This window comes from Pyrus communis, chromosome 14, assembly GCF_963583255.1.
Source record: "Pyrus communis chromosome 14, drPyrComm1.1, whole genome shotgun sequence".
Taxonomy (NCBI): Eukaryota; Viridiplantae; Streptophyta; class Magnoliopsida; order Rosales; family Rosaceae; genus Pyrus; species Pyrus communis.
Window position 1 is genome coordinate 4209333 of NC_084816.1, and position 9694 is coordinate 4219026.

The following is a 9694-nucleotide window of genomic DNA, read 5'->3' on the forward strand; positions in this document are numbered from 1 at the left end:
CCCAACTTCTGTTCGATCAGGAAATGAAAACTCTCATCAAGGATGGTGGTACAATAATTCAGAAATTTTTGCAAAACACACCCAAAGAAAACTGGTCCAATGCCAACTTACCAAATGATTGATAACATATGTGTGAAGTTGATGGAGATGAGTTCTAATAGGCAATGTGAAGCTGAAAGATGGACCTCACCAATATGCCCAACAATGGATGACGAAATAATGAAAATGGTTGAAGTTGGAAGACATTGGAATGTGTGTCCTTCAAGTGAACATATTTTTGAAGTCAGAGATGAGTATTCTGTCATGGTGGACTTACAAAGTCATACTTGTTCTTGTTATCAATGACAAATTAAAGGGTTCCCTTGTGCACATGCTTTGGCAGCTATTTTGAAAGATAACCCATATGATTATGTCGAAGATTATTTCACAACATATTTCTATAAGTCTTCTTATTCATATCCCATCATTTTTGTACCTGATATTGAAAAGGATGAACAATCTATGAGTCAGGAGTTTGTAATAGAACCCCCATTGACAAAGAGGTCCCCAAGTAGACCAAAAGTTAAAAGACTAAAATCTATTGGGGAAGAAACACACCCCAACAAATGCAGTAGGTGTGGTGATACTACACGCCACAACCGGAAAACTTGCAACGCCCCTATTTGACGTACATCTCCATTGCCATTTGGATTTTTTTTTTTCAAATATATGATCACATGTTTTTTTTTATTTTTTATTTTTATTTTTTTTTATCAATGTAATAAAATGATGCCTTCGACTTTTTAGTTTACTCATATTCTTCTTTTTTCCATTATCTACTTACATGTCATATGACTTATGCAATCTGTGAAGACTATATATTTATTATGCTATCATTACTAAACCTTCCAAATCAAACCTATATATAACAAGCTGCCATAAGATGTTAAATTTTATCCTACCTATCAATTTGGCTTACAATATAAACTACCTATCCTTGTAGAATATGATTTTTACATTCATCATTAGTTGTACATGTATATTACTTTTTGGGACGGTTTTAAACTACCTAACATGGAGGAAAATTATTGACAACCATTTTTTAATAGATTATTTTTACAAAAATTTGTCTAAAGCGGAAGTTATTTAACTATTTAATTGTTATTGTGAACATTTCATTGTGTTTTTAGCAACATTATGCTTGTCTAGTTTTACTGTCACAATTTTTTTTCAATTAAACAATAATGTCAAATTTACTCCAGTATTTCTATTATGGAAAGACATTATTGTGAATATATTGATAAAATAAAAATCTTAAGGTATATTAAGTTTGGGGAAGCAAAAAATCCAACATGTAGCAAAAAATCCCACTTATATTGTATTTAAACTACCTAACATGTAGGAAAATTACCGACAATCATTTTTTATCAACAATTTGAAAATACCTATTCTACAGGTATACCATATGATCATGTATGAAACTGAAATCTTTCAAGAAGTTACAATACCTGTTCTACAGGTATACCCATCCTTGTAGAATATGACTTTTACATTCACCATTAGTTGTACCGATATATTACTGTTTGGGATGGTTTTAAACTACCTAACATTTAGGAAAATTACCAACATCCATTTTTTATCAACAATTTGAAAGTACCTATCCTTATAGAATTAGAAAGTACATTTACAAACTATGTCCAGATAATGACAAAATAACATTATCTGAGATTACTAACAAATCTTATTGTGCAATCAATAAAGGGAAACATGAAGAATATCCCCTTTCAATTGAAATTGAAATTAAAAAACAGATACGACAAAGCATATCGTAGTTCACATAACATCCAAACTTACAATACTTGTTCTCCATGTATACCGGGAAGCCAGAACCAGATCTTCGCCTATTTGTTTTCATCATATACTGGGAGAAAATTTATAGCTTTCATAGCTTCATACGGATTTAGGATTCAAAACAAGGTTTCCGCTAGACATAGACACAAACCAGTTTGAAAGATGGGAGGATAAGGTTTTTGAATAAACAAAGAGATTAATCTGCAAGAGACCTAATAACGGGGTCTAATGGCAATTGTTGTAATTTTGTTGGTAAATTATGTGCATTTTAATTGCTGACATGAATGATTGTTGTACTTACTAGCCCCCACCTATGCTTATGTAATATAAGTGGATTCCATTCAAAACATGCTTATAAAATTGGACCCATATCAAAAGACCCCTTTAAAATACTTTCCAAATGAGACACATTTAAGGGGGTGTATTCAATTGGGATTTCGAAAGATTTTAATTCTTTTAATGAATCTAGGGGTATTCAATTAGGATTTTAAGTGATTATCTGAAATTTAAGGTATATTCAATTAGAATTTTAAGATAGTTTATTAAAATCCTTAGAAATCCAGGTGTATTCAATTATAATTGATTTGAAAGAATTTGAGAAAGTTGAGGAACTAGCGGAAATTGGAGAGATTTTATAGTGTATTTTAAGCATCCACAAATCTCATCTCTACCCATGAGATTCCAAGGGAATTAAATCAAAATTTTATATGAAATCTCTACAAATCAATTAAACTCCATAAAAATCCATAAATTTATAAATCCATTAAAATTTCTCAAATTCTCAATTGAATACACCCCCCTTAAAAAGAAAAAAAAATTCTTATGAGAAATAGGCACAATTAGATTTTTGAAATGTCATTTTTAATGTTGGTTTTTATCCCTCGATTTAAGGGTTTTTGGACAAGCTTTTATTTTATCTTTTTTTATACAACGATATATTTACAAATAAATATTTTAATGACTTTAAATTTAACCAATTTTTCTCAAAAATAATCTATGAATGAGGATTAAAATATATGTGATTTGGATTCTTGAAAAGTTACAAATGAACTCTAAAAAATATATGTCAAAAAATAAGTGTCATGGATCTTGATCCATTGAAAATTGTTTGGGTGTCCAGAAAGAAGCCAGCTATATCTCCTCCACATTGTTCTCAGTCCAACACTGACGATATGCTCATGGAGTGGTGTTTGTAACAAGAAAGATCAGATTATTTTGTGGAAGAACTTGTATAAGGTTTGAGAAATATGTCGTACTTGTGATTATGTATGCTATTACTGTTGTTGTGTGGTGTTTACTTTGTCAAACTATCATTAATTAGGTATGTGTATCATCTGTTTCATGTAATATATCATAAGAAAATGTGGTAGCGGATAATTTTGTTAACATGAGCTTATCTTCGTAAACTTTGGTATGACATGATTTGCTCCCGATGTCGGTTCGTTCTGCTTTGTTTTCAAATCATGTTGGCTTTCCTAGCTTCTGCTTCTCAAATTAATGTGTTCGTCATACAAGTTTGTCTCATTTTCTTATTTATTTTTCTTAACCTTGTGATGTTGCTTAGTCTATTTTGCAAGTTTAGACCTTTAGGTTCAGCTTTAGAGGGGTTAAATTTCATATACCCCGTCTTTTCCTTGTATTTTTGTTTCTAGAGGGGTAATGATTATGTCCCCTTCTTTTTATGTATTTTTCTTATCCTTTTATCTTGTATTATGAAGAGTTAGGTTTATGTCCCCTGATTAGGTGTACCATTTTTTCGATATCAATAAAATTCTCCTTATACTGTTGAGGTTTTCTAAAAAATATATATAAAAAAAAAATCTGTTTCATGTAAGTTATGGTTTCTTTCTTCTTCATTTGTTTTGACAGGAAATTTCACGTCTCCGTTCTTCTTCTTGGCACCACGGTAATGCAGTAGACGATTTGATATGACTTTATCTTTGTTTTCCATTAATGTCCGTCTCTCTCTCATTGTTTCATGGAACCGACATAATTGATAGAGATCAGATGAGTGTTAAGAGTCCTTATTTTATCACTTTTGAAACTGGATTGGCTTCTTTTGTGGTTTTCCTCCTTATTTTTATAGGAAATGCAACACTTTTTGCCCGCAACGTTGTTACCCTTTTGTTATGTCGGTTATGATATTAAGAGATTTTTTGTTCGTGTTTTATAAGAGATTTGTAGAAGTACGTTGGATGATAACTATTTAGTTTTGTAAAATACGATGTGTAATTGTCTTTGAGGATTTGATTTTATGTATCTTGCACCATGTGACCTTGAAATTGCACACAAAGATGAAACAGATGATTGTTTGGATCAGTAGTCAGCTTTTAGTGACCTCTCTCTTTAGGTCACTACATAGTTGCATGTGACTTTCGGTTTAGATACCATTATATTGTTTTTGTGATGAAGTTAGTGACCAAAATTGTGGTCAGTAAAGCTTTTATACTCAGTGACCACGAAAGGCCGGTCACTAATAATTTGGCATATTAGTGACCTGATATTTTGGCATCACTAAAGAGAATTGTGACGAGCTTGTAGCGACTTCTCAGTGATCAGCCTTTTTTTGGTCACTGAGTTGGTTTAGTGACCATTTCACTTTCAGTGACGAATGAATGGGTCAGCTAAATCCCTGTTTCCTTGTAGTGTTGGTTGAGATTGTGGTAACGAAAGCTGAAGACACAGAAACTTTGAAGACAATGTCACCAGAGCCGAATAAAGATTCGTATTTTTACGTGCATTTTGACAGCCCGCGCACAATAGGCCGTCTAAATATTAGCAAATTCTGCGGAAGGAGCTGCGGCAAGCCGAGGTTTGAAACTCTGCTTGAACAGGTCGAACGAGGCTTTTTGAGAGAGTCGGATGTTTATGCCTATGATTTCCCCCATGACACAGATGAGTGACGGTCCATGGCATAAGGATTCTGTTAACTTTTGAAGTTTGTGTATTTTGTATTTTTGTTGTCTACAAGGAACAGAAACATGATACAAATATATAGAGGAGTTTGAGTGAGTTGCAAACTACACTCAACACTCAAGACTCTAACCTAGAACTTCCTTGAATCAAGCTGAGAAGTCGGCATAGGAAATATAATTAAGCTCCTTGAATTAAGGAGCTGCCAACCAGCTGCCAACAAGATAAGACTCTTAAACATAATTAAGCTCCTTGAATTAAGGAGCTGCCAACCAGATAAGACACTTATACAACTAGATAAAGCACTACTAGGGTTGACACAAACCCTATTACACAGATAATATACAATATACCCAGAGGACTTTCAATAGATTCCGTCCCGAGATTGATTGATCATGCGATCATACTTGGGGAGAAAACAATCTTCCATATGGCGGCGAAAATCCATGTTTTTTTTAAGGTTTTTGATCATCTTCTTCTCCAATCCTGTAATGATCTCCCTCATTGCTCGCGCTACTCTAGTCGTTCCGGAGCCACAAGCTGGTTGTTGTGTATCACACCAGAACGGAAAATGTTGCATACATTTTTGACACTCACAAAGACCAATGGGAGCCTAATAAAAGCAAAATCCTTACTGTTGGGTTTTGGGCTGCTGCGGAGTTCGAAGGCTTTCTAATCGGCATGATTCGGTTCGGCAAAGAGTTTGTGGATAAGAAGTTGGATTCGAATGGGATCCCCAAGCGGTATTGGGTGCTACATGAGCTTGATGAGAAAACATGTGAAAAAAGCTAACACGCCATATGTTTTTGTATTATTGAGATGGAAACGCTACGTGAAGGTGTATCCGTGTCATGTAAGTCCTCCAATAATATAATCAAAGCTATACGTGACAGTGTTTTGACAGGTGCAGGTCAACTAGATCTGGTCATTTGTTGCTGTAGAACCAAACCAATGCAAGGATTTGCCAGCTCTGAGACTCACAGAAGAAAATAACGTATCCATACCTTATTTTGGAACCCTAAAAACTCGAGTTTTGGTTCACATGAAAGAGGATCTCTAGGCTGTTTTGAACTTCTACGTTCAATCGATCAAGCATGTGGCCACAAAGTCCATAACTTTGTTACTCTACTTCTTCTTCTCCCCGCAACCCATGTGAACTTTTCAGAATCCACCCACTGGGTGGGTTTTCTACTTTTCTAACTTTAGCTTTTGGAAACAACAGATTTATTCACACTACCAAACATGTATTGTCTCCTCTACACTACGCAGTTAATTATGCATGGTCCCTCATCCTACATGTTGGATATATCATTGCTACTCGTTCACTGTCTCCTCTCTTATTATTATTCTCTTTTGACTTCAAAATAAGCGTGTGAAAATACATTTAACCTTATATTCGATGTCGTTGGTTTGATTTTCGTTCAAAAAATAGTTTATATATATGAAGATTCTCGATGGCGTGTTTCTTGAAGGATGGATGCGTTGAGAGAATCTCACTTATGATCAAGTTTCTGATCACCACGTAGAGCTTAGACTTTAGTTTTGAGTCTCGGGTTGGTTAGTTGCTTGAATTTTAGATTTGAAGTCTCAAAGTTTGGTATCCTAAATAATCATATATGTCAATAAATTAGATCAATGTGAAAAAAGTTGACTAACAATAAGCTTTTCTCGACTCAACAAGCCTTCAAAATATAAAACCGCGTGTTCTCAGAAAAATTATATTTGTATGTGCATATGTAACAAAGATGAAAACAAAATCCTAATTGTAAGAGGGTAGCAATCATAACCTACACATCTAATCTATGGGTAGGAGGGAAGTTTTAAACTCGGGCCATAACAAATTGAAAAATAAATGTTATATTCACCAAGACAATATACCACTTACAACGTAATCGGTTTAAGTCGTGTTCGTGTGAACTGGTGAAGATTTTGGCAAAGCAGAAATGTCAATGTGCTTGCTTAGTATTAATGGGCTGGCAAGAAAATGAGCACGCTCCCATACTCCTGCATTGTGTGAATAATTTAAGATCCACCACCACTCTTCTTAAATATATGCTCTAGAGTAATATAAATAAGCTGTTGCATAGCAAGATCTTGTGCAGATCATTTAGACAAATAAGCACATGAGTTTTAATAAAAAGCTTTAATTTAAGGCACATAAGCAGATATGCTAGCTATTAAGCTGGAAACCTGATTGGCTTGAGGTCAACCTTTTATTTATCTCGTTTTTAAGATTTTCGACTTACTTGAACTGCTTTCTTTCCAATCCGAACCGCTTTCGTTTCTTAGACTTTTTCCCACTTCAACTGACCTCTATCTTGTACTACATCAATGCTGGTTAAGTTGTAGGTAAATGTATAGAGTAAACTGAACTCAAGCTTAAAATTGTCATTAGCATCAGTCATCAATCATTACCAACTCTTGTGTAGTCAAGCAGTTTTGTCCCTCTAAATCTCAGTCTAAATCCAACCCATGATAAATAAAGTTCACCCAAATATACGTCAACTGTGACGTATACAACACATAAAAGGAAGGGGTTTTATGAAATGGATCCAAAGTAACTAAAAATTGGACATATTTCAAAAGTCAAATGTCACTAAAATTGAACCTATTTCAAAAAATAGTCCATAAAATTGGACCTATTTCAAATTTTCTTTTTAAGGAACAAGCTTGACTAGATAAAAGTATATGGAAAATTAGGAAAAAGTTACTTAATCTCCTAAACACAGGACCTCTCATCTATAATTAGGCTCTAAATCCCAATTACTCATCTCACTAATTACCGCCTCTCATCCCTTCCCTTCTCTCCTAAATCCCCATTAAGGCATAAACAAAACACACCACCGCTCTCAACTACCTTAACCAACTGCCTAACACACACCCCCAAACCACCCCCCCCCCAAAACAAAAACAAGCATTTTACCTATCTATCCAGTCCAGTCCAATCCAATCCCTCCCCTCTCTCTCTCTCTCTCTCTCTCTCTCTCAAGTTCTCCACAACTTTGCAGAACTCCCTTTCAAATTTCAATCACCAAGGCCTTTGTTTTAAGCAAAGAAAAACCCAGAAACCAGAGAAATCACCCCACAAATCCCATAAATTCAAAAAACAGAGCAAACCCAATTCATATTTCTTCCTGTTTTTTCAACCCAATTCATAAAGTTTCAATCTTTGTTCAATTCTTCATCTGGGTTTTGCTAAAATCCAACTTCTGATCCCAACCCTCAAATGTGGCGGCCGTGGAGCAAATCAACTGTTCAGATTCACGGCACGTCATCCCCATCCTCCCCCTTCTCCTTCTCCTCCTTCAAAGACATCCAAACCCTCTGCGCCGACGAAACCGACGACCACTCCCAGCAACCGACAACCGGCGCCGCCACCAAAAAAGCCTCCGCTATTTTCCATCGTGTCCGAGTCGCCAACTCGCTCCTCCGCGCCTGGTCAGCCGCCCAGCCCTTCACATCCTCACACCTCAAACCCCAATCCGACGATGAAATCTCCACAAAACAATCTGAGCCGTCGATCAGCTCCATCCCGGGCGCGGAGAAACACATTGTCGTTTACTTCACAAGCCTACGTGTCGTTCGGTCGACGTTCGAGGACTGCAAGACCGTCCGATCGATTCTCCGAGGGTTTCGCGTCTCCTTGGATGAACGAGATCTGGCGATGGACCACCGGTTTTTAACCGAGCTGCAGCAGATTCTGGGTCAACAAACTAAGTTGACGTTGCCGAGGGTTTTCATTGGCGGGAGGTACATAGGGGGCGCCGACGAGGTGAGAAATTTGCACGAGGCGGGCGAGCTCAAGAAGTTAGTGGAAGGATTGCCCGCACAGGAACCGGGCGTATGCGACACGTGCGGCGGGTACAGATTTATTCTGTGCGACGAGTGTAGTGGCAGCCACAAGTTGTACTCTGAGAAGAACGGCTTCAAGAGTTGTACGGCGTGCAACGAGAACGGTCTCATCAGGTGCTCTTCTTGTTCGTGTGCGCCGTTCTAATTTAGTAATTTTCCCTCTAAGTTAGAAATAACAAAAATTAGAGAAAAATGTTAAAAAAGAAGGGATAAAATCCACTTGGAGGGATTTTTTTTTTTAGTTTTTGTAGTTTTGTTATTAAAAATGTTGTTGGGCATGTAAGAATGTGTAGGCCCGGCGCATGTGGGGGTGTGGCTGGCTATGTTGCCACCCAAATTATGGATTAAAAAGGTTAATGTCAGCTAACTTTGATTATTATATTTGAGCTGAATTTAAGTACATTTTTTCTTCTTCCTGAATTTTTTTATTTTTTTTTATTTTTTATTTTACTCTTTCTGTTTTTATTTTTGAGAAATTTTAAGGTCCGGAGATTTCCCTCCGGATCCAGCCCGAGGAGTAGGAAATTGGAACCATTCAAATTGAATATCTTTATTACTGGTCCATCTCACATTAATTAAAGGTTTGAATCTTTTTTTTTTTTTTTTTTCTCTCTTGAACGTTTTAGATTTTCTGATCATTAAACTCCATACAATGAGGTTTGAAGAGAAGTCAAATTCTAACCAAATTAGACATTATATATATATATATATATATATATATATATATATATTCTTTTAAAATTTATCCATTGGACTGTCAAAGAATTTTCCCGCCAACAAAAATTGCATATATATCTTGTCTTGCACGTGAAGAGGAATTGAAATTTTAGACGTGGAGATTGAATAGAGATCTTGTATTCACAGTTCCAAAGTCATGTTAGACAATTGAAATTTTCAAAATAAATGTATGTTTAGTCTAAAGAATTAAAAAACAAGGCGCCTATATCAAAACATCCCATTTTTAAATATGACGGCATTTAGTTAGTGAATTAGAGCTCATGAGGAAAATTATTGGTATTTTGTGGTTCCCTACGTCTTCGGACAAGGGGAAGAAAACCCTTTAATTTTCATATTCTTTGTACAAAAAGACACATGAGAG

General features: G+C 35.7%; 1 protein-coding gene across 1 annotated transcript; it reads left to right on the forward strand.

Moving 5' to 3' along the window:
* The first annotated feature begins 7704 nt into the window (after window positions 1-7704).
* On the forward strand, window positions 7705-9014 carry LOC137714974 (uncharacterized protein At5g39865-like). The gene has a single exon (XM_068454160.1). The coding sequence runs from the start codon at window positions 7970-7972 to the stop codon at window positions 8738-8740; it is 771 nt and encodes a 256-aa protein (XP_068310261.1). The 5' UTR covers window positions 7705-7969; the 3' UTR covers window positions 8741-9014.
* Window positions 9015-9694: the final 680 nt, after the last annotated feature.

Excerpts from the sequence above, each read along its gene's own strand:
- LOC137714974 (XM_068454160.1), top strand. The coding sequence starts at position 7,970 with ATGTGGCGGCCGTGGAGCAAATCAACTGTTCAGATTCACGGCACGTCA.